The sequence below is a fragment of the Dermacentor variabilis genome, chromosome 7 (genome assembly GCF_050947875.1).
Source record: "Dermacentor variabilis isolate Ectoservices chromosome 7, ASM5094787v1, whole genome shotgun sequence".
In the NCBI taxonomy this organism is placed as follows: Eukaryota; Metazoa; Arthropoda; class Arachnida; order Ixodida; family Ixodidae; genus Dermacentor; species Dermacentor variabilis.
Window position 1 is genome coordinate 86,102,923 of NC_134574.1, and position 23,968 is coordinate 86,126,890.

General features: G+C 46.3%; 1 protein-coding gene across 2 annotated transcripts in view; it reads left to right on the forward strand.

Annotated features, from left to right (window-relative positions):
• LOC142587596 (N-acetylated-alpha-linked acidic dipeptidase 2-like) overlaps positions 1-23,968 on the forward strand; it is a 65,899-nt gene that overhangs the window by 9,979 nt on the left and 31,952 nt on the right. For both annotated transcript variants that reach the window (XM_075698725.1, XM_075698724.1), the window contains exons 2-5: positions 17,350-17,643; positions 19,801-19,957; positions 21,188-21,301; positions 23,492-23,614. In XM_075698725.1, the coding sequence (XP_075554840.1) occupies positions 17,372-17,643; positions 19,801-19,957; positions 21,188-21,301; positions 23,492-23,614 (666 nt within the window). In that variant the 5' untranslated portion in view covers positions 17,350-17,371. The remainder of the gene's footprint in view (positions 1-17,349; positions 17,644-19,800; positions 19,958-21,187; positions 21,302-23,491; positions 23,615-23,968) is intronic.

Genomic DNA, 23,968 nt, shown 5'->3' on the forward strand with positions numbered 1-23,968 from the left:
GCACGTTCTCTGCAGGCCGCCGGTAAAGGCTGCTTGGTTCGTAATTTTAACGAAATCACCACTCCCCCTTTTGTCGAAGCAAAACTAGGCAAATAAATTAGAGGTATGTAGAATCTTAATCATGTGCCGTACTACGAAAGTTTATTTGGCACGTGCTCTGTTTAGCTTTGTGTTGACGAATACGGAATAAAAATTGGGACGTGCCTACTTGCATACAAGATTATTATTAGCAGAATGAAAAATCGCCTTCGCCAGGCAGTACAATTCTGTCAAATCAGCGGGATTACTTGGAGGCGGACAGTTCTTGCACGATCAATCGCCATAGCATGTGTAGATACTCGGGGGTTAATTATTTGTAATTATCCCCATAAGGGGACACATGATGCAAGTGTGCAAGTGACTTGGACGGCGGAGAAGGCACATCCGTTTTAGCAGAAATTCTGTTGTTAGCGCCAAAATCTGCAGCGAAGTGCATTGATGTTCTAGCCGGCACTTATCGGCATTTCATTACTCAGGAGTGCTGATGACACTATTGTTGACTTACTGGTACGCGGTTAATGCAACCGATATACCGATAGCTCCTATACTGATGCTATAACCTGACGTATTTATTCCGTCGCACCGTCACAGAATAAAACCCCGCGATCTGTGGTTCTGTGCTGTTCATGTTCGCTCACACCAGTCGAGGTTCTCATCGCCGATCACTCGAGCACGGCCTCCTGCAGGCTTATTTACGAAGCTGTAAGACGATATCAGCGCGTCGGCGCTCCCTCGAGTATCGCTGACGGGCAGGAATACACAGTAGCGCAACAAGAAAGAAACGTTTACAAGCTGCGCGGACTGTAACCGCTATATAGCGCTGTTTATGTGTCTGAGACGTACGTCAAGTCCGCAGCCGGAAAGTCGACGTTCGTCTCCTGCACGGACATCCATCGTGTAACAGACCTCTCGTCATATTGAGCCAGTGCACTTTAAAGCGTCACTCGCAGGCTGTCGGACAAAAAGGTTTAGTAACACTTGCCTTACGCACAAGTGTGTAGCTTCGAAAGCACTTCTTCAAAAATAACTAAGAGAAAATTCATTGCAGAGTCGGCACTAACTTTTTAAGACCATTTCTTCGTGATTTCATATGTTATGAGCATGTCCGCGACAACAGTGAAGCCCAAACAAGCTTGAAACGTTGATTTTCGGCCCCGACCGGGTTTTCCTACAGGAAGTCCGCCATTTTGACGGTCTGGATTTGTGTATGTTCCTTGCTTATATTGGCTGAGGACCGGCATATGTGTTATCGGGATTACAGTATTTCGAAGGACCTTGTAAATAAGGATTTTCTGTAAGAAAACAGTAAAACGTTTCTAAAACTCAAGATGCTGAGAATAATATCGAGCCTTATAGCTTCATAGATTTTCATTGTCATCAATCCGGACTGACACTTTGGTTTGCCGTCTAGATCCACGCAGCCAAAGTGACACTCAAGTGATGCCAAGTGCACACACGCAAAGTGTCACTAAATTTGACTGTCTGACTTGGGCCGCTATTTTGTAGCGATGCCTTACGCCTTATTCTATGCTAATCTTATCATCCACCACACACGGCCGCCTGATCCCGTTGATAATAGGGGCCCCAATAGTTTGGGGACCCAAAGAGCTTTGCGGGTGTTAGCGTTGGGGCACGCAGGAGGGAAGAGTTTTAGAATAGGGTTTTACGTTTGCGGATAGCGTCTTGCGCTGACAGCGCCACTACGGCGTTAAAGAAAAGCTATTAGAAATAATTAAATAAAATATACCATTTTATGATCGGAATAATAATTTTGACTTGCGTGTATTCGCATTTAATTACAATTTAGAGGCTATTATGTAAGCAGCAGACAATTAGTTGCGCTTAGTTTTGAGCAAACAAAACTTTACTAGCCTTCACCAGCCAAGCTTAGCCGTGTTAGGCCTACGAGCCATAAAATCCACAATCGAATTCAATATCAGCGGCGTCTAATGAGTCAATCTTCATAACACACGCTAGTTGAGAGAAAGCGATAACCGCAGTCACTTCTCCTAGCTTGCGAACTTCACGCGTTACCGCGAATCGAACCCAGTTTTGTGCTAGGTTAGAGTCGTCGCTTCGATGGGTGCCGCCATGTTTGCCGACGCAAAACTTTTGGAGTCGCTATTTGGGCTCCCGCTAAATCGGTGAAATAGCGTCCCCAACGCAAAACCCAAAGGCAGTTTGCGTCTTGCGCATGCGCAGTGGCTTCGACGCTATTTCTTTGGGGCCCCAAAACGTTTGGGGCCCCTATTCTAAAACTCTCTAATGTGGGCAGACCGTCGCTCTGACCACTGGCCAAGCGCGAAAAGCCTGAAAAGGCATAGAATCGGAAAAGGCATCGGTATAAAATACCGGCCTTCGGCTCACTTGGCAGCTACGAACGCGCAACACCGGTTCTTACTTTTCGTTGCGTCCATTCGTCCTCATCATAAAGAACTGTGACGAGATCGTTGACGGACAGATGACACGCAAGAGATAAGCGTCAGAGTAATTTTGAATATAGAGAGCCGAACGTTCACGTTTCGAATTTCGGGTGTAAATTTTTTAATAGCGAATGGTGTGTCGCTGATTCCAGTATTCGCTTGGTGAAACTATTCAAACTTTCGCGCATAGAAAGTGTGAGTATATAAAGGCAATTGGGGTGCAAATATCCTAATAATTAATTTACGCAGAAGCTGCAGAGAATTCCAAGTGTTTAGAAAACCATGAAAATATACCTAGTGTTATAGCTTGTGCCAGATAGCTCGACTTTAATGCTCGAGCTGGATTACTGAAAGAGGCAGACACAGCTTGTTCGGGGAAGTCAAAATTCATAATGGACTAATAATTTTTAATTAATTACGTTTGTAACTAAGTAACTTGCGGCACATATTGTATTCCACGAATTGCAGCCGCGGGGACTTAACACAGCGCATCCACTTGATTTCTTAAGAAGACACGATATATTCATCAAATTCTAGGGTTACACGTGCCAAAACAATACAGGCTGTTCAAAGTTAGACTTTCAGATGTTTTGTTTCTTTCTTAATGCGAAGAGGAGTACACAGAAGCCATTTGTCTACCTAGGTTATGCAGCCACATGGTCACAGACTGTGAGGATAATTGTCGTCGTAATTTTTCTTTGACCAATTGCTAGTAGAGTGGGCGACAAGACGCCGTGCGGCTTAAGACTTCTTATGCACTGAGGTGCAGCGATACTGCTCTGCTTCATTTTATAATAATGGAAGCCTTGTCTGCAGCATGATTGAAATTAATGCCATTTCACAACATAAAGCGACAGCGTCAGCTGCCACACAGCACATTATTAACCACTGAAGTTTCCAGGGCGCCTTGCACATGAGTAAAGAGAATTTACGACCCTCTATTGCCAGCTATTACGAAACGCGGGTTAATGGCCCGTATTCCCTGTCACCTTTTTATATTTAAAACGCATCTGCCAGTCCTCATGACAGAGCATGAACTTGTGTCTGTGTAGTCAGATTCATATTTATTTTAGTTGCACACAGCTCCGATTCCGGCTTTACTTCCGGAGAAATGGGAATAAAAGAACAACAAAAAAACAAGTGCAGTGTAGATTAATGGCCTACATACAAACATTTTAGAAATTTGCTTCAAATATTAGTTTCGAGTGATATGAAAGCTTACTCAACGTAGAATTATGACAATCGCCAAGAAACCGACGGTTTAAAAAAGTTCGAAATGCTCGCTTTCCGCCGCAACGCACCACATGAACTGCTCTCGCGTCGAGAGAGAGAGAGCGAGCAAAACATCTTTATTAATAAGTCGACAACTCTGTGCAGCATTTCCGGGTCGATGCTTCTACAGGCGGTAAGTATTCTCATCTTCATGTCGTTGACATCGGTGGGCTCAAGTGCGTAAACGCGATCTTTCACGTAGCCCCACAAAAAGAAGTCCAGTGGAGAGGGATCAGGGGATCTCGGCGGGCAAAACAACCCTCTTTAGCGTCCAATCCACTGCCGTGGAAAGTTACAGATTAGCCAGTTCTTCGCAGTGGAGGAGAAATGTGGTGGGGCCCCGTGATGCTGGAACCAAACTTTCCGCAGTTCGTTGAGAGGGAGACTCGAGGCAAATTTATCGACGACACTAGCAAGTATTTCGTGCGCATAATTCTTTCCATCGAGGTTCTCTTCGAAGAAGCGAAGGTCAGTGATTCTGTCCCCAAGTGTGCCACACCATACATTTCGATCCCAGCGAATTTCGGGGTTGTGTTGCCGCAGCCAGTTACTATTTCTTTGCGACCAGTAGTGAGCATTATGAATGTTCATCGTGCCGTTCCTGTAAAATCGAACCTCATCAGTCCAAACCGCTCTTTGTATGAAATCCTTATCTTGGTCATTTTTTATTAGGCCCCAATTACAAAAGTCTGCCCGTTTTTCAGTCTGCCTCACTTAGGTCCTGATGAAGACTCACATGGTATGGATTAAATTCGTGCATTTTTAGAACCTTGTGCTCTGTTATCACGCTTTTCCCGCATCGTTCAGTAATCTCTCTGATGCTTATGTTTGGCATTGCATGCGCGCAGGTAAAGACGTCAATGTCAAAGTCCTCATCAATGATGCTCTTCTTGGGCTGGCTTTTTTGGTGAACTGAGCCTGTTGTGCGAAAACGTCTGAAACTGCTAACAAATTTTACTTTGGTTGGAACTCGCCGATCCGGATGGCGAGACGCGTACAGAGTCACTGCTAATGAGGCATTGCCGTTTATCTCCGCCATTGATAGCAATACATCAGTTTTTTATATCTCCCGTAGAATAGCACCTCGACCCAGACCAAGCCGCTATTTTTCAACGCAGAAGGTCCCAACGCTGGGCTTGCTTCGTCCAACGGCCCAGCTTAGTAGAGGCAATCAGTGACAAAGGCAAAGGCACATAATGGAAGCTCAGGGGTTCACTCGATGCGCTTGCAAGGCGATGCCTGATCTGTCTGGAACGTTCGCAAAACCGCGAATAATAAAATCGTCAGGCATACACCAAAAAAGTGCACTACTCACGCCAGTTCACAGTCGTCCTTCTATGTCACAGCAGCTTTTCAGGCGTAGGCAACGCAGGGGCCTCAAATCACACACTTCGAATAGCTACAGCGTCCCTGGAACGCTACCGGTAACTAAGGCGCTGCCCGGCAGTTGTCACCTTTGTTTCATGCTTAGCGCTTGCACACATTTGAGCCTCCGAAATGCAAAAAGAAAGAAAAACACCAAAGCCAGTATCGTAATCCTGCACTTGATTGCTTCGGCAGTACGTGCACGGTGGCACCGTGCTTTGTCACCAACTCTGCAAGTCATTGCTTCAAAAAAAAGAGCCGGGTCAAGCCGCCACGCAGAGTCATCCTTCGGTTTCGCTGGCCACGAACGAAAACGGTGGCCAAGAACGAAAAGTAATCACCGTCGCCTGTCACCCCGCATTCTTGTCAGACGGAGCGTCATACGCAGAAGTTGCGTCACACAAGGGAGGGGCCTCATAGCGGCTGCCGCCGTCTCGCATGCGTAATTAAACGGCTTGGGCTGAAATTTCAGACGTGCTTACCTCGGGACAAAAGCTAAATTCGTACAAAGTGGAATAGTCACCAAATGGCACCGCTTCGGAGTTTTCAATATAAGCATACATGCTAACGGCAGTAAATAAAAAGTTAATTATCGAATTTAATTAAACACTGACATTACGACGACAATTATCCTCCCAGTTTGCCACCGCCTGGCCGCATAACCTAGGTAGAAAAATGACTTCTGTGTACTCCTCTTCGCATTTTTTTTAAACCCGGGAAGTCTCACTTTGAACACCCTGTATGTGATGCGAAGGTTGTGGGATCGTTCCCCACCTGCGGCAAGTTGCTTTTTCATCCACTTTCATTTCCATTTATTTATCGTTTCTTTATTTCGTTGATTAAGCACAAGTAATTTCCCCTATGTTGTCATTGGCGTCCGTGTTTGCTGGCTTCTTATGATATGACTAATAAAAATCGGGCCCCTTGGCTAACCCCCCCTTTCTTCCTGCATATGATTAGACGCATGTCGTAGTTGGTTACTCCGGATTAATTCTGACCATCGAGGATTCTTTAACGTGCACAGTACACGGGCGTTTCCTTTTCTTGCATTTCGCCCCCATCGAAATGCGACCGCGATTTGATCCTGTGCCCTCGCTCTTAGCAGCCCAACGCAAAAGCGACTATGTCATCATGGCGGGTACATATATTTATTCCCAAACACATTGCCACGATATGCACTGACGCTCCAGATATTCGCGTGCCTCAGCGCATGAAACCACGCTTTGTTTGAAAAGTATGTAGAACAGCACTGCATTTTTATTACAAATTTCGTGGCGCACATCTCGGAAACTTGTGTCGTCTGAAATCTTTCCAAGTGGATCTGCTTTGCTAAGTCACCGGCTACAATTCGTAAATTGCAATATTTCTCGTAAAGTATTTAAATGCTTACTCGTCTAGCCGCCGTCTAGTGGCCTAGTCTCTGGGACGTTGCGTCACTGAACCCGAGCGGGCGGGACACAATCCCGGCCACGGCGGCCGTATTTTGACGTGGGCGAAATGCAAAAACGCCCCTGCACCGTGCATTGAGTGCACGTTAAAGAACCCCAGGTGGTCAAAATTAACCTCTACGGCGTGCCTCATAACCATGTATTTCTTACTGGCACGTTAAACCCGAAAATTTAATTTGTTAAGCTTATTCAGTAAGAATGTGTTAAATTTGAATTGTGCATTTCGATTTTCTTTTGTGCAAGCCCCTCTTCCTGTAATCTAGCTCAAGGACTGGAACTGTGCTATCTACTACTTCTTTAAATCTTTCTGTGGCCTAAAAAATGCGCCAAGCGTGAATTTCATAATAGAAGCTGCGAGTCGACAAGCACAGTTACCACTTGACGATGGGCTAGTGTGGTTTTGGGTTATCGTGAACGTCTTACAGCGGCGTATAAAACGAAGTGCATTATAGACAAGAAGGCAAAATACAACTGCTACACTGAGAGACAGCGCCCGCGTGTGCCGCCTCCATGTCTAACGTGTGCTGCGCTGAATTGCCGAGATGCAGCCAGCCAGTCGTCGCAGTGGCTGGCTGCATCCGCGACACAAGCCGGTTTCGTCCGATCGCCGTTTCCAGCGGCGACCGAAATAGAACCGGAGGAGGAAAATGATGGAATGAACAAAATCGTAAGACACGGTCAGGCCTATGTGCGTCGGTCCTGTTTGCTCGAGCTACGGCGAATTAATGGAGTGTCGCCAAACTGCGAATCAGAGCACGCCGGTTATAAATGTTCTCGATGGGAAACTTTCAAAAAAAATATGAAACAAATGACTGTATTTGCGGTGTTTTAAACCATGCACGCCATGCCCTTCAATAAAGAACTTCACCGACGATTACGATACTAATGCGAATTTTGGGCGCAGCTGTTTAGATGTGTTGACTTCGTGATATATAATGGCAGAGAATTTGATTCTCAAGGACAAGGTGCTCTCGGAGACGGTGCTGAGCCCTTGCTCCGCTAACTCGTTTAGCAGCAGCGGGAGGCGAAGCATTTCCACCGATTGTGTCGCTCATTGTTCAGAAAGAAAGCGTGAACGCGGGAACGGGTGGCTCGCACTCGCTGCATTTTCTAGCGGCGGTGGCGCCGCCGCAGTCGAAGTAGCGCATGCGCAGTGGGTCCGAAGCCCACGCCAGCGCTTTGTTACCGCGCTGGCCGCATGCCTGGTCGTGCCGGCACTCCGCTTTCATACCCTTTTCGCCACACCCTCCTCCGCTTTCCGCCTCCTGGTTGCGCTGCCCTCCTCACTGCTTTCTTCCTCGCGTCTCTCATCCCCCCCCCCTCCACTGCGGTCCGCGTTCGCTTTCATCTTTCGCTGTGGTCGTTCGCTCGGTTACGCCGACCCTCGCTGCAGGAACGGGCGCCAAAGAGCTGCGCTCTAACACACTATTGGGCGCGAGCTCCACCACTGGAAAAGCTGGCGCCACCGTCGACGTCACGTGGCATGAGTTATCACGTGGACACAGCGGCCATGGCAGCTTTTAGAAGCGCCGCGAAGCGAGCTGAAAACGAAAGTTTAATGTCCAGCTGCACTGCGGTTCTGATTAAGTGGTGAGGCATTACTGCTTGACAACATTTGAAAGCACTATAATAGATAGTGGCTGCCTTTGGAGGCTTGCAGCATGGTAGGCTACTACTCGGTGCCGCAGTGCCAGACGTAAGCAACTTAGCCCGTTGTCAGCCTTATTCACACGTAGCCTAAGGACAATAAGCTGAATGAAGCATGGCTCGCGAAATTTAGAAAAACCGACAGACAGCCATCGGCCACAGCTCGGGATATGCAGCAAGCACAGACGCGAGGAAAGTTTCTGCTACGGCGCCGGGACTGCGCGATGTTCGGTGAGTAGCAGAACGCGCGCACTGGAGACGCTCTCCTGCGCCCGCTGCCCGGCTAATGTCAGGACGGTTTGGTCTACGACCTTGTTGATACGAGATACTGACAAGTTCACCGGAATGGAGAGGGAGCGGTAAGAAGCACATTAAAGAAGGCATGGCATATTGTCATGTTTGTATTATGAATTAATGCACTGGATTACGAAAAAGAAGCAGCGGGAAATCACAGGCTGAGATGAGCGATAAACATACAATGCGACGCAACTTGAGAAATAATATTGGAACGCCCAACAATTTAGAAGAAAAATAGATTGAATCGTCGCGACGGCCAATCGCAGTCGCCGTAGGCGTCGAATTCTCTATAATGAAATTATTTTTTGAACAGTTCTGATAGAGCCCAAGCAACATTGGTTGCTTGTATACTGTCAAATGCTCATATTCTGCGGCCTAAAGCTCATGGTACGGTGCGAAAACACGCACGCGGCGAAAGCGAAACAGTGCGCGGACAAGCATGCAGACGCGCAGTCGGTCGCTGCGAATCTGTGCGATCGCTGCATTGAGGCTTCATTCCACTACGCTCCATTTAGTTATACAAACACTATGAGAACATACTCCACATAGTTTGCTCTCAGCGTTTACCTACATTTCACGCAAGAAGCCGGTACGGGACACTCCATCGCGGCCACCGCGCGCAATGGCGTTCACTGTAGGTATTCGGTAAACAGGTAGCGTCTGTAAACGATTCTGTGCTTTCAGTTTCCCCAAGATTATTATTTCGACAGTAAAAAACTTCCCTCGTTTTGAGAGTACGTACAGAAATGCTCACGAGGGCTGCCGCGTGGTGTTTTTATTGAACGCCGTAAGCGAAACCTGCGAGGAGGGCGCCGCGTGATCCCTCATACTACGCAAGGAAGACGCTTCCGACAGATGGCGACTCCGTAAGTCCTCGCCATCAATAGGTCTTCTTATGTTTTATTTCAGCCCGAATGCTAAGTCTGTGCTACGGGGGATTACTTAGAAGAAAAGGCCTCTACAATGCGAGTAACACTGCAACGCAGTGCTCGATCTGGGTTACTTTAAGTCGGTTCGAGCGTCGACCGGCGTACCGGCGTTCTGGCGCAAGGACATGGACTGGCTACAGTAAAACGCCACGGAACAAACCCAGTTCAGGTGTCGGCGATATTCACATCTGCGCGTAGCATCACTGAAAGAAAGGACACGTTGAGAATGCGCCCTGCAACTCCCATTTTAAGCTAAGCTTTCGCTTCAGCGTTGTGCGGTATTCTGCAGTGCCGCATTAGCAATACACTGTCGCAGCGAATGTAGTATCGCAGCAAACAAACGATGTAAACGCCCTACCATATAGAGGTGATATTGGCCTGTACGAACGCGTGCTATTGTATTTCACAAGTAGTCGAAATGTCACCCTGCCTTGCATGTTTCAACACGCGCTCTTCTTTAACGCGCATTTAAGTCTAATTACACGAACGTGTCTGCCTCCATCGAAATGCGGCCGCCGCGGGCGGGCATCGAACCCGTGACCTTGTGGCTAGCAGCAGAACGCGATAAGCACTGAGCCGCCATGCCAAGCACGTTCGTACATTCCACCCGTTCTTTCATTTCGCACTTCGCCTTGGGACGAATCGAAAGCCCTATTCGTGAACAGGGTGGGGAATTGATTGAACGCTCCTAAGCCGGAAGATTGCGTAAGTATCTGTGCTGGTTGTCGGAAATCGGACTGCTCGTACATCGTGACTTTCGATGCCCGGATGTCGTGAGCGGGGCAGCATTTCTGCAGGCACAACCGAATCAACACGTGATGCATTGCCGCGTGGCTAAAGCACTTGTGCGGCCGTCATTACTAGCAATAAATTAACTGTTGGAGTGCTTACGTGATAAAACAACAATCTAATTATGAGGCACGGCGTAGTAGAGCGCTCAGAGATAATATTGACCACCTGGGGTTCTTTATTATGAACCCAAATGTGCCCCAGCATCGCTGGAAGCCCCACTTGTGCCAAACAATCACGGCTGGCCGAGTGGTGGAAGCGGAGGAAACCGGGATTACCATGGCCATGCATGCGGAAGTGAATACCGTCATCAGCGACAGCAAGCAGGCCATCGGCAATTTCGTCCGCGGTAGAATTTTCAAACAGGCGTACCATGTCCTCACACGACGCCCCCTAAGCGGCTTGAAAACCCTCGTGTGGACCCCCGCTCACGCGGCTGTGCCCGGCTACGCGTCGGCTCACAGTTTGGCTCGAGATCTTGCGCGCCGAGCCTCGTCCGCGGATGCGGACGGCGTGAATGAGGAGGAGAGACACGAGGAACCCTGCGAGACTTACCATAAAATACCCCATAGGTATCGCTTGAGGCGTCGCGCGCTCCCACCACCGGCCAAGCAAATCGATAAAACGCAAGCGGTTGCGTTTCGGCGACTTCAGACAAACACATGCCTACACCCAAAGTACATTAACCGAATCACAGGGGGCAAGGAAAGCGACCAATTTAGGCTCTGTTTAGAAACAGGAACAGACACACACATAATGTGGGAATGCACCTCGCTCCCGTTTTCTCATGCCCCCGTCAGCAGCGAGACTGACTGGACAGCCTGGCTCAGTTCCGGGGACGTCGACCGATAGCTTGAACTGGTGGACTGGGCCCGGGGCCTTACTTGTGCCCAATCCCTCAGCCACGTCCCCCTTTATCCTTCCCCCTTTCAATACAGTTTATCACCACCACCACCATCTGCGGCAGTCTGAGTTAACAGAAACACGCCTGCCGTCGTTTGCGTAAAGAGTTCTTGTAACAGATATGGTTCGTAAACACTTCGCCGGTCATGAACCTAGCGAAGGTGATTGCCGAGGTTCGAGTAACGAAAGCGTGCCAGGAGAGTTGGCCAGAAAGGAGTTCATCAAAGCCGCAGGGCACCGGCGAGACGCAACACTGAGCAGGAGTGCCATTTGGATTCAAGAAACACGAGGTTAACGTCGAAAAGCGAAGTGTAGAAAGTTATATCCTTGAATCGAGGAATTGCCACTCAAAGTGAAGTCCTAGGTAGCCCGCATATCATCGTTGGATCACTCCATGCGTCGCTTGAAGCGAATAAATTGAAGAATTATAAGCTAGAACACATATTCGATCCAGTGAAACACGCTGTTCTCGGCAGCGCTTGATTTTTATTGCTACCGCAAGGACTGAGACGTGATCGAAAATGAACCGCTTTCGGTAAACGTCGTCTTATCGTTCGGAAGAATGCCGTAGGACAGCTCTCGCGTCATGGTCAGAAGCAGCATCGTTTGCAGACCTCTTTTTGTATCTTCAATTTCGCGGGCCCAGCATTCCTGCTCATGCGCCTGGCAATCTGCCACTTTTTTTACCGCATGGCATTTCATAAACAAATTACAGCAAAGATTTACCATTGATAGCATCAAGTAATATACGTTAATTTGATTCCACGGGTGATTTATCTAAGACTGCTTTACTATGTTCACTCTGGGAAAAATTTACAGGGGATCAATCGAATGCAATAACTTTAGAAATAATCTCGGTCTCACTAAATGACGTCAGTGAGCTGCTTCTCTATATGTGCAAGACAGCTCCAAGTTCATGTGAGCCAATGGTGGCGCTCAGTTGGGCCGTGTCAGATCGTTCTGTTGACCGACACAAGCATTGTGCACTACAATTTAGCGTAAATGTGTCACGTCATCATGTGGCGCAGTCTTCCCCGGCTGTTTCTTGCTATTCCGCTTCCGCACCGGATGACAAACCCATCTTTCCACTCTAAATATAAAATACCCCTCGGGAAGGGAAAGACCTGTTTCATGGTGCAAGTTGTTATAGATTTATGAGAAAGCTCTGCCTCGGAGCTGACTCCGATTTCTCCAGTCAACTAGAAATAAAAGGCATAAATGCTCTCATCAGTCAAACGCCCAACCGATTATATAAAGTTGGCTGCATTAAAGAAAGAAAGCGGAATTTTACCGATTATAGCAAGCAACGTGTTGCATTTGGGGGTCTAGAAATGTTCAGAAGGAATATTAAATATCTGTAAGTTTAAAATAAACATGGAAGCACAAAGCTTACGAATCCGTAACTCACCACTTTAAACTGCATCTATTATAGAGAACGTAAAGCTGACAAATTACGCCATATGTGTTTACAGCTTATAAGAAATTGTTGCAGTGCTTACAAGCATTTTTCAAATGAAGTCCTGTTCGCAAGTGAAGGATTAAACAAAATAAAATTCTGAGGTTTTACTTACGATTATCATGCACGGATTGTCAGGAACTCCCATTTAATTTTGACTACTGGGCTTTTTAATGTGCACCCAATGCACGGGCGTCTTTAAGCGAAATATGTGGCTATAGGGTTCCGTGCATTGTTCTCCGTAAACAAAAACTATCATCATCAATGCCTCATAACCCGTAAGCATTCATGCTCCCGTAAACAAGCAAAAATGCGATAGCTCATAGCCCAGTAAGGCAGAGGCTACAAGCACTCAGCAAAGTGAAGCGAACAGTGCTTAAATTCTTTCTAATCACGCGCACGGCATACAGAACAGCATGCCAAAAACTGTCGTCATCAATGGCTCATACCTCCGTGAGCAATGGCTCGTACCCCCGTAAGCAAGCAAAAAATGCGATGTTTCATAGTCTCATAAGGTTCATGGCTACTTTGTCTCTTTGCGTGCTTTCTGACTTTGCGTGAATTAGCCGCGAGGGCACTACCCCTGTTGTCGTTGTCGGCGATTTCAATATGGATGTGTCGGTACCGAAAAGGGTGTGGTTTGCGCGTTCCGTGTTGCAGACATATCCCTTGCGATGCCACACCGATCGGGCCCACCCGACTACCCAGCGGCGTACGTGCATCGATTTGACATTGTCAAAGAATGTGATAGCAGTTGCGAGTCAAATAATGACCACCCATCAAGACAATAAATGAGTTCGTACCTTTGTTCAAAATTATGTCACCTCCGTGTTGTGTACTAAACAGCTTCGCTGGTCAACCATTTTCACACAGTGAAACGTCTCATGATATTTTTTTTTTATTTTTGCATTTCGACCCCATCGAAGTGCGGCCGCCGCGGCCGGGATTCGATCCCGCGACCTCGGGCTTAGCAGTGCTAGACGAAAGCCACCACGCCAACACAGCGGGTGCAAACTAATCATGTTTACACGTGTACTTGTTTGTCTTCGGTGACCGATTTTCCGCGGGAAACGAATGTTAAACTTTGTCGGTCGATGCATGACGCGCCTGCATGTGTCGGAAGTTTCTCGAGTGTTATCCATGGTTCTATCTGTTGTCTGTTGTTACCGAACCTTGTATAATCAATTTGCCTGCGTGACACGAATTGTGTGGTAGTTTCTGGAAGGCACGCGGGCGCCAGCGATTTATCCTGGAACTTTCGACGAGTCATGTGTAAAAACCGACGCGCTTGGGCCTGCAGATCAAGTTTTCGACGTTCGCCGACTGTGCTTGCAGCTGTCGTGCTTTCTGGGCACAGGTTCGCCCAATAAAGAGTTACCTTCGTGATTCACAGTTTTTGCTACTGCGTTTTTCCACGTCACTACAACTTGACAATATATTAATATCGTACAACACATCAATATTGTTCGCTTTAGAGGTATGAACATCTGCAGTGTACGGAACTATCATATAATTTCTTTGCTAAGGTACAAAGCTGCAAATATTCTTCTCCTTTTGACATTTGGTTTTGTGTTTTTCAAAAAAAATTGTCAAATGCTGGCTCACCCGTAATTGAAAGTAGATGTAAGCATGAAATAGCAACCGGCAAAGCAGGTTGATGGGAGACGATACTAGCCACAGCGCCACGGAACTCTCGGGCCGCTGGCATTCAGCGCCGAAAGATGACAGTGAAGTCTAGGGTGGCCTGTATCTACCGTTTGAACGTCGCTATTGGAAACGACAAAACTTCAGCGTACTAGAAGCTTGATTCATATTGCGAAGAAACATCAGGAAGACATCGGAAGCAATATTTTATGTAACTTGTTTGGGCAGTAACTAGCGCATGTAATGCGGTCCTGTACGAAGGCTTGGGGGCCAGAGACCCCTTTTCTTTTCGTTTTGTCACGTTGCCCAGATGTTCTCGTTTTCTTCTCGCAACTTGCCCGGATGTTCGCGTTTGAATACCCGGATGACGGCTCTGATTTTTTATTCAAGGTCACTTGAAGGTCGCCGACAACGGGAGCCGAAAGCATTTCATGCTTAAAATTTTATCAGTAGATTCTAACCTTAGAAAGTGAAGCGAAACAAACCTCATTATTATTGCAGTAGATGCCGCACATGTTTTCTGACGAAAATAAAAGTTTTTCCATCCATCCATCCATCCATTCTGCTCCCGTGTATTTAGATAGATCCTCAACCAAAGCTTATTCTCTTAAGAGGCAGATTTAGCTCGGGCTCAACTCCAATGCCGCCTATTCAATTGTATGTAAAACGCAGAAAAGCTTTTCTGAGATAACCACTGAGCCGATTTTAATGAAGTTCCTTGCATTTGAGAAAAAAGGTTTAATTCTAGTGATTTCTAAAAGCAGAGGATTGATTAAGGCCGGAATGTTTCAAAGTGAATTGTCGAAAATTGGCCAGTTCGAAAAAAATTCACTGTCGGTTACGATACTCCCTAATGCGAAATTTGCGCGCAGCTCTTCACGTGTTTTCATTTCGCAATATATTGGCTAGCGCGGACAATCTGTCTCGTGCGGCACGTTCCAAACTAAGCGAAGTGAGGCGCACCTGCCTGGCTAACCTGGAGATCGTGAGAAGCAGCGCGTCAGCGCGTGAGGGATGCGTAAGCGCGATTAACAAGTGTTGCACCATGGGACGCATTCAGCAAGCCGCCTAGACAACGCGCGCTGCTCTAGCGCCATCTCGTAGCCATCGTCGCCGCACTACGCTTTTTCTCCTCACGCTTCCGCCATGCCCTCCTCCTCCGCTTTCCTTGTCGCGTCTTTCATCCCCCGCTGCACTCCGCGTTCGCTTTCATTATTCGCTGTGCTCGTTCGCGCGGTTACGCCGACGCTCGCCCCAGGAACGGGCGCCGAAGTGCTGCGCTCTAAAATATAAGCACAAAGTTTACAGATTTGCAGCTCTGCACTAAAAACAGCTATCACAGTTCTTTAAGCTGCATCCGTAAGAGCATCCAAAGCGGAGAAACTTGATAGGTCAATTTATGTATTACATAAATTTCTTGCATTCTTTACGAGGGCGAAGTATAGGTATAATACATCAGTGTTGTCCGCTTTAGATGTACTATTACTGCAACTTACAGAATTGTGATATCGTACTTGAGCGCAGCTCTTAGGCGCCCGTTCGTTTGTTGAGCGTCGGCGTACCTCGGCGTCCACCAGCGTCTCTCGTAAGTGAGCGTGTAGTGCAGCGGTGGATGAAAGACGGCGATAGCGAAGAGGGCTTGAGGAGGAAAGCGGAGGAGGAGGATGCAGTGGAATCACGAGGCGGAAAGCGGAGGAGGAGGGTATCGCGAAATCAGAAAAAGAAAAGCGTAGTGCTGCGCAACACGGGCTCTGTGGCGACGGTGGTTGCGAGATGGCACGAGAGCAGCGCGCGTCAGACATATGGAAACAAAGCACTGCATGAGTGGGAGGTCTATCTGTGGATGCTTCTCTGCATCGCGCCCACGGGTCACCGACCAGTCGCGTCTCATTTAGCTTCGTTTGCAGCGTGCCGAACGAGACAGATTGTCCGCGCCAGGCAATGTATCGCGAAATGAATCATTTGGCATTGTGGTTGGCAACGACATTACCACTTCGTGTGTCTGCTGAAATACCCATAAGCCGCGCTCAAACTTCGCATTACGGAGTATCGTAATCGTCGGTCAGCTTTTTTTTTTAATTGTCGAGTTCTAGAGTTGTAAACTTAATAGTTTTGCTAACTGAAAATTTCCCATTTTTAAGTTATTAAAACATTGACGGCTTAAATCAAAATTTCACTACACACAGTCACCAGATTTAACTTTTTTTAATGTAAGAAACTTCATCAAATTTTGGGCGATGGTTGCCAAGAAAAAGAATTTCTCTTTTCGCATGTATTTAGTTAGTAGCCCCCCAGGGTTTTTTTTTTGCACTTGGACGAAACGGTTTAAATCTATAGTGATTATTCGTAGCGAATATTTTATTGAGGCCATGAGTCCTCTAACAGGAATTGTTAAAAACCGCTAATTTTCAATAAAGAGTACTGTAACGTTTAGAACTCTGGAGCTCAGGAACGAAGAACAACATGAAAATTCGGTAAATTTCATCAATAGTACATCTATAGCCGACAAAGTTGATGTATTATACATGGCTCTCAAATAGACAACACGATCTCGCACAATTAACAGTAGTTCAAACCCACAAACCCAAGTTGTCTACTAACTTCGGCCACTCGGTGTGTGCAGGCCGCTGTCTTGCTGAGCAGACGTGGGCAGACGTGAGCAGACGTGGCTATGCACCCCAGCAGACAATGACGTGATAATGTTACGCGCCCATTAAACGCCAATGCCCCAAGATGGGTGGCTAAGGTGGTCCAAGTGGTGTGTAGCGCTAAGTACATATAATATAGCGATAGCATCCCATCCGCAAAAGATACCTCCGCATGCAGCGTGGTCGCTTGTATGATAGCCATTGCAACGAAGCTCAAGGTGAAATACTTTGAATAGTGGCAGTTATTACAGATTTCCACTGGAATGAAGTGATTACGAGATATCCTGTGTCGTGACATCATTCGGCATTGTGGTTGCCAGCGAGATTTCCACTTCGTGTGTCTGCTAAGTGCCCATGAGGTATCGTGATTCACGGATGGCATGGTGGTGTGCGGAAGGTTACGCAAGCAAGCTATCTCTGATTTTGACAATCGTATTCCGTGGTTTCTGCTACAATTTTAAACTCTCGTGTGATCTCATCTCTTTCCAGGAACGCTGAGGCCGGCGCAGAAATGAGGTCTCTTCAGATGAGCTCCGGCTACCCCGATGACTTCCGGTTTGGCTCCATGGTCAGCCGAAAATACTGCTGCGCTTCCGGCTTAGCCATTTCCGTCCTCGGTGTCATCTGTGGTGTCCTGCTGGGCCACTTCGCCATGCGTGGTGGCAACAGTTCGAAGTCTGATCAACATGGCATTCCAGAAGCAGAAACAGTCGGCCAGGTTAGAACTGTTGAAGAAGACGTCATGGCATTTCTCAACAAGTACGACTATGAGGCCATGTTGCGGTGAGTCTACTACTTTCTCTCGCACTAGGTGTGACCTTCCCTGCTTCGTATAACACTGTCTGGGACGTGCTGCAAAAAAAGGCTTTCTGATTGAGCTACAGTAATCAGATTTTGAAGATTTTGTCTCTTCATCATCAAACTGATCGGGTGCTTTTAAGAAGGAAAAAAGAATGGGCTGAGTCAACTCTAATGCGTGTTTTAATGAACAATGAGGCCATTCATTTTCCTCAGGACCACTTATTCAAGAGAGTGCTTAGGCGCATGGTTTATAAGACAAATATATTCGTTGGAGCATTGCAGCTTCTTTTATAGTTTTTTTGTGATTCAGTGGTGTAGCATGCTGTAGTCTGGCACCAATTAGTTAGAACACGTAAATGATTTACATTACCAATCATTAATTTCATTGCATTGCATAATTTCCGATGCATGAACAAGTCACGAGTTTTGAGTACGCGAGTCGCTAAATTTAAGTTGTGGTTGTCATTGACGACCACGCTGCGTATTAATGTTTATGCCCTTAATAACCCTGATTTTTCGCGTTAGCCTCTGAAAACAGTCAAACAGTAATGGTGAAAAGCTTAGCGACAGAGAAATATTTTTCTGTCAAATATGAACCGCAGAAACATAATTGTAAGCATCCACGAGCTCTTTTGGGGCCACGAGACGACGTTTGAGCAAATCCATTAACTGTTAATTATTTCTGTGGTGGATACACAGCTATACCGATGGCATCCGCAGACACTGTAGCGTCAGTTTCGCCTCTGCATTTTTAGTATGACACGTTATAGTAGAAACTGTGATGGTGTAGTTGATGATGATGATCCTTAAACATAGCAGTGCAACCACACTGAACATGAGTCAGGAATTTGATGTTTGTATATTATGCCTGTTCTTCGACCTCTTCAAATTATGCAATACAGCGGATTTTTTCTTTCTAGTTTTCTGACAGCAAACCTTTCGTTGCACCTGTTGAAAATATACTGTGTTTTTGCAAACATTTGCAAACACATTCTCTCTTTTTTCAAATATTCATTAGGCTAGATAAGTTACTGCCGGAAGCTTCATTAAAGGACACACCAATAGTTATATCATTCTGGCAACCATTTTCCCCGGTTGAAAGGTCTGATGGTTGAGAATATGGCATACATATTCGATTGACTTGAGTTCGAGTCCCACTGAAGCACTGTAAATTTGTTCGTTTTCTGTACACGTGTATACATTTGAAATGACGATCCGCTTAGCGCCTGGTCGCCTCACATCATTATAAACCACAGAAAGTGTCCCCTGTGTTCTTCAGAAAATAAAAAAATTCGCCACATAGCCACTGAATTTTTATGACAACGCAGCGTCTTGCTTCTGCAGCTTTTGTCTTTCACCCCGACTGACTGGCTCGACAGTCATCTAATTGTCGTGCGGTCTTGAACACTGACCTAGAACGATGTCAGCGGGCATGACTTTAAATAAAGGCCAAAGCCAAATACTGAGTCCAGTTGTTTGTTAAAGTGCGGTTCCGCAATAAAAAAATGCCAACAGCTAAACGAAAGCTTGAGTTAGCCAGAAAGCTTGAGTTAGCCAGAAAAGACGCAAAAAAAAAAAAATCGAAAGATATGTTGTCGCCGTCCCGGAGTTTTTACACCAGCTCTCCTTGCAGTCATGGCCTTTGACGGTAATTTCTCGGTTCTAGATAATTTCTTATCGCTAACAATAGATGGCATTGTATGTTAAAAAAGCCAGGGACTGAACTTGGCGATTATGGCAGACTTTTGCTTTGCTAAAATGAGCTAAAGAGAAGAAAATACCTTGCAAACCATGACGTCTCACCCACTGGTGTGACGGCGTGGAGGTTTTAGCGCGAAATGCAAGGAGTGCGTCGTTCCTTGGCCTTCCATTTTATCCTCTCTCTCTGCCCACCAAATGAAAAAAAAGGAAATTTCACGAAATAATTGACTTCTCAAAACAGATTTGGCGTTGTTCTTTATTGTCACTTTACTGTCACCCTGCTGTGTGACGCAGCAGAGATAAACGGGAGCCCGCGTTCGATGTTTCTGTAGTTTATTTATTTTGGGCGTTCTTGCCCGGCTTAAGGGAAGGCATCAGGGATCCCTGATGCCTTCTTTTGCACATTAAGTACGGGAGTGTGACGTACGTCGCCCGCAGGAGATTCGTCGAAATGCCAAAACTGGGCGGTACAGAAGGCGAGCGCACTTCTGCCGAATACGTGGCGAAGATGTGGGAAACCCACGGGCTCGAAGACGTGCACCTGACCCCTTACAAGGCGTACTTCTCTCACCCGGACCCGGATCGACACAGTCAGGTATACGACTAAGACTCGTATTCTCCACTTGAATATTTAAGTGGCCATTGAACCTTGCAGAGGCCTTAAATGAGCAGCAGTAGCAAGTGTGTATACGCAAAGGTAATGAGGGTAATTAGTCAAGCAGTAGAGGCCCGGAAGCCTCGATAATCGGTTCTCCTGTCGAGGCACCATAGCCAAGGCACAGCGGTGGGCGTGCAATTTAGTGAAAAAAAAGCTCGCTCGACGAATGACATCATTTCTTGCCAAGCTCAACATACCGAGTCCTCGACCATCCTTTATCTCATTTAAAGCAAGCTACAACACGAAGTTCACTTATATGTGCACCTTCTGTGCACGTGAAGTGACAGGTGCGGTCCCATTAAGCCTGCAATCTTACCGTTTCTGGGCCATCTGTTTGTGTAGAAGAAATTATGAAGAATTTTAGTAATTCACGGGGAAAAGCTTTGTGCAGAACTTCATTTAACGTCCCAAGTTATTTTGTATTGTACACGATATCGGAAAAATTTTGTAAGCAGTTCGAACGGCAAAATGTACGAGTCACAAGATCCGCGAAACACCAATATTGATTTCTGCAAGTTGCACGCAATGAAGCGTTGAAAACTGGTATACTTGACCTGATAGACCCCGCTTTAAACCACTATATTATGTGTAAATAATATATTGGGAAGTTTTAGTGAGGTGATGTGGTAATTGGGGGGGGGGGGGGAGGCAGGTGCGTAGCCTTCAATGCGACATACCTCGGTCGAATCCGGAAAACCCCGGTTCGAATCAAATTAACATGGCCAAGCCAGTGGATTTAATTTTAAAGTGTTTATAGGGTCCACGCTTTCTGCACATGGATTGCAAACGCAATGTTATCTGCAACAACTTTTCTCCATGGCCTTCATCCATCAAATGTTGCCGGAACAAACTGCGCTGTTCGTGCTGCAGGTTCAAAATTGTTCCTGGTTTCCTGATCATTACGAAGTAGCGTCACACGTTTAGTGACTTTCCGTACGTTTCTTTTTATTTTTTTCATTTGCTGATTAAAATATCGCAGTTAAGGCTCAGGTTTGTTCAAAAATACTAGGGTTCAATGTTTCTTTGTACTGTTCTGTAACACTGCACCGCCTCTTATTCCTATTGTATCTAAGCAGCAACCAGGCGTTGGTTTGCCCTTTGGCAATAAATGTTTCTAGTTGGTTCTTTTAGCATGAGCGAAGTGGCAATAATGTTGTTTCTTTTCAGATATCCATCACTGACAATGAGGGAAAGGTCGTGTATTCGGTGACAAGGCAGAAGACTGGCTCCATAGAGCCCTACCTAGCATATTCTGCCACTACCGGCAGTACACCTGTTGTGGTAAGCACGAGCCACTTGAAATCGGAGTCGCCGTTTATTATCAAAATACGGTTTACGCACCCATAACTTTGGGTCGTTACTTATGCGTGCAACACTAATTCCTGTATGTATGTTTTCATGTGAAAGAGAAAATGCTGTTACTCACATACGTACTTTCATCAGCTTTAGCTTAGCAGCAGTGATTCAGACTCATGCGTGGGAAAACAAAAATTAATGGATGACGCGAACAGCCAAACATTTGAAGCTATAACCGTCGGTCAAGCAGAAGTTCGTGGACATTACCATAACGCATGCGTTAAATGTGAGGCGGTCTTGAAGTGAAATATGGGGGCACCGCTGCCGTTCCGTTGGTATTCCATCGGCTTGTCCTATAAAGACAGCTGCGCATTGAACAAGAAGCCTCCCTACTCGAGCTTTCTTGTTTTTGAAAGGTGACCACCGTTATGAATTTACAAACTGTGGATACATTTAGCCCGTGAATATTGAGACTGTGCTGATCACTTGTTTTTTTTTCCTTACTTCTATTTGTTGCTCAATTAAATGCGTTTGATCACTAACCGGTTCCACTTTGTAGCGCAAATTATATGGACAGCACGCAGCAAGTTTCATCGCTCGTAGGCGAGTGATTTGCACTGCGAGCCGATTGCCATGTTCCGCTGGTCGTTTAGGATCCATCTTGTACCTTGGTGGCGCACCTGCCCCATCTTCGGGGCACATACGTTTACAAGGAAATTTAAAGATGCTTCGAGCCATTTCCTACCTACCAAAGCTCCGGAGTCTGATATTATGCGTTTATAAAAGCGTCGCCGTGTAAATGGTCGAGTGATGTTTTGATGCATGATTACCGCTTTCGCGCTGATTCTGGGCTCCATTAGCGTTTCAAGCCCCATACATGTGAATGGCGGAGATAGACACACTGAACTTCACGGGTGATTAAGTTTGTAATCTAAGAAACGTATAGATGAGCATCACGTTTGTAATCAAAATAATATATTGTAAGCAAAACGAGCAGAAGACCACGTTTGCACTTCTACTTTTTTTCTGTGCTTCGAACAGTAATTTTTTACACAACTTTTCGAAAATTGGTTACATACATGAAATTTTACTTTCGAGATAATTCATGGCACGTAGAGCTTCGCGAAATATTCTCTTTTTTTCTTTTTTGCTGTACAGAATGTGCCGGTTGCGCGGCGGCGTCTTTGTGACGTCAAGCTTTACAGCCTGTCGCCTGCTCTGCGAACGCTCGATACAATTTGCACTTGCGCAGCAACTGCCGCCACAGTCCGGCGGGGAGCAGTTTGTTTCGCACTTCTAAAACAGTGCCATAACTGAGATGAGTGATAACAAAAAAAGTGATAGAGCAATGTCTTCGCTCTTATTTTTACGAGATGCGTTTACACAGAATCGCCCAACCTTCTGTCTCGTCTTACGCTGGCACTTGCGTATTTGAGAAATTCGAGCGCTCGCTCTAGAATGTCGCTCCAGGTCGACAAACGGAAAACATGTTAGAGTACCCTTCTTGTGTACGAAAAACCTGCTCGCTCTAAAGTTGCGGAGCGCCTTTGCTAGCAGAAATTTTTAAGTTTGCTTCTCTCGGAGAAGCCTTGTGAAGTTGAGGCTTGGTCACAGGTACTGTTGTAGACATTTAAGGTATCATACACCAATATATGGGGTACCCGCCGTGGTTGCTCAGTGGCTATGGTGTTGGGCTGCTGAGCACGAGGTCGCGAGATCGAATCCCGGCCACGGCGGCCGCATTTCGATGGGGGCGAAATGCGAAAACACCCGTGTGCTTAGATTTAGGTGCACGTTAAAGAATCCCAGGTGGTCAAAATTTCCGGAGTCCTCCACTACGGCGTGCGTCATAATCAGAAAGTGGTTTTGGCACGTAAAACCCCAAATATTATTAACATATGGGGCCAGCCTCAATGATGGAATTTAACGATTGTTTCCCATGGGATGACGCGTAGATCTGAAACTCCGAAAAATTATAACTTGTGGGAATGCTTCTGGTACCTTTGTTCTTTTCTGAATGCGTCAGGACAAATAATGTCATTTTGCGCGTCTTCGAAAATCTAGTCGTTCCCGGATGACCGTAAATGCGCACTTCTTTTTTTGTGTTAACGTCGACATTCTACTTAATATCACTGCCGTACTACTGCGTGACTTTTTTTTTTTTCTTCCGCTCAGGCGGAGGTCGTCTACGCCAATTATGGGCGACCGGAAGACTTCGCTTACCTGCGCGAGACCGGCATCAATGTCACCGGAAAGATCGTTGTCATCCGCTTTGGTCGCGTGTTTCGGGGAAATAAGGTAAGCAGTGCCCGTGCCTGTAATCGCTGTTTCGTGTGCCGTACGCGCGTACAGTGGAACAAATCCTTGCGCCATCATGCAAATGGAACGGCGAAAAGAGTGGGACTATCAACTGTTCTGTTTCTTCTAATAGTTCGATACTAGAAGCCTTACGTGTTTCTGTAATCTTCCACTTTGCATTAATAGAACGTTTTAACCCGTCCGCGTTTTTCCCCCGTTTACGAAATACCACAACACCAGATGACCGCACTGCTGTCAGCGATATTTCGTGACACTGTTTTCAGCATTAGGAACATTTAGGAACATTTTTGTGCTACATGGACTTCTTCATCGAAAGTGGGAAATAAGAATTGA